Here is a 923-nt window from a genome sequence, read left to right as displayed (position 1 = left end):
GCTGTTAGAATCACCGGCTTCGGACCTGGAAGGGATAAAAGTCAAGGAGAAGAGCTCTGGGAGGTGGCGAAGGCTGCGGAGTGTGCAGGACGATGCTCTGCTTTAGTTTTACCTACTGGGAATAATTCACAGTATTGGGTATTGGAGCTGGCGTGCTGCAGCACGCAGATAAAAGGGGAAAAAACATCTTATTATATAAAATTCTAGCTCAGCAGCTGGGATCCACCCAGCAGCTTGGGTTAGTGCCCAAGAATCGTTGGAGAGAGGGCATAGCAATGGGAATTCTTCCCTCACCATCTGTTTCTCCTGAAAACCCTTTGCCAGGTGACTGGATACACTACGACCAGAACAAGAACGAGCAGAAAAGGAGTGCAGTGGGTGAGTTGATGGGAAGATCAGTCGGGGTTGCCTGTTCTCTGCGCACCTCGCTTGCTGTGGTAGCTCGAGGGATAGGGAAGAAGTAATGTCACCTCTCACTTGCTCCTTAGGCAAAAAAAGGAAAGCAGCTTTCAGCATTTCCAAAGAAGACGAGCTCTGTAGGAAAACCCAAAAGACCAGCAATACCACAGGTACCATGTCATTTAAAATACGGTATTTGGGCTGGTTTTATGGTATCCTGTTCATTGAACCTGAGCTCTTTATTTTAAAGACTTCCACAAAGCTGAGTGTGAAATACAGGAGGAGGAAGCGCTGCCTTTGTAGGTGCAGAATTTGTACTGATGTTTGTATGCTTTGGGGCACCGTCACTCATTGAGTCCACGGGGACGCAGCCAGGAAATCCGCTTTCTCAGGGTCTGCCAAAATGGCATTGTCTCCTAAGACTGGGCAATAGTGGCTGTTTTTGAAAGAGGCTCCTGCTGCGTGTCTCAGATTTTGTGTTTGTTACGGGTGAGGGTCCGAGGTATCCACTCCTCAAATCACCG

General features: G+C 48.3%; 1 protein-coding gene across 1 annotated transcript in view; it reads left to right on the top strand.

The window, feature by feature from the left end:
• The window catches only part of CARD8 (caspase recruitment domain family, member 8), a gene marked incomplete at its 3' end in the record, with an annotated part of 6,379 nt that extends 5,810 nt beyond the window's left edge, over window positions 1–569 (top strand). The window contains exons 13-14 of the mRNA XM_010131178.1: window positions 325–378; window positions 489–569. Coding sequence (XP_010129480.1) covers window positions 325–378; window positions 489–569 — 135 coding nt within the window. The remainder of the gene's footprint in view (window positions 1–324; window positions 379–488) is intronic.
• Window positions 570–923: the final 354 nt, after the last annotated feature.

The sequence above is a fragment of the Buceros rhinoceros genome, unplaced genomic scaffold (assembly GCF_000710305.1).
Source record: "Buceros rhinoceros silvestris isolate BGI_N320 unplaced genomic scaffold, ASM71030v1 scaffold24162, whole genome shotgun sequence".
NCBI lineage: Eukaryota > Metazoa > Chordata > Aves > Bucerotiformes > Bucerotidae > Buceros > Buceros rhinoceros.
Note: the sequence above shows the minus strand (reverse complement) of the source record. Positions and strands in the feature narration are given on the sequence as shown.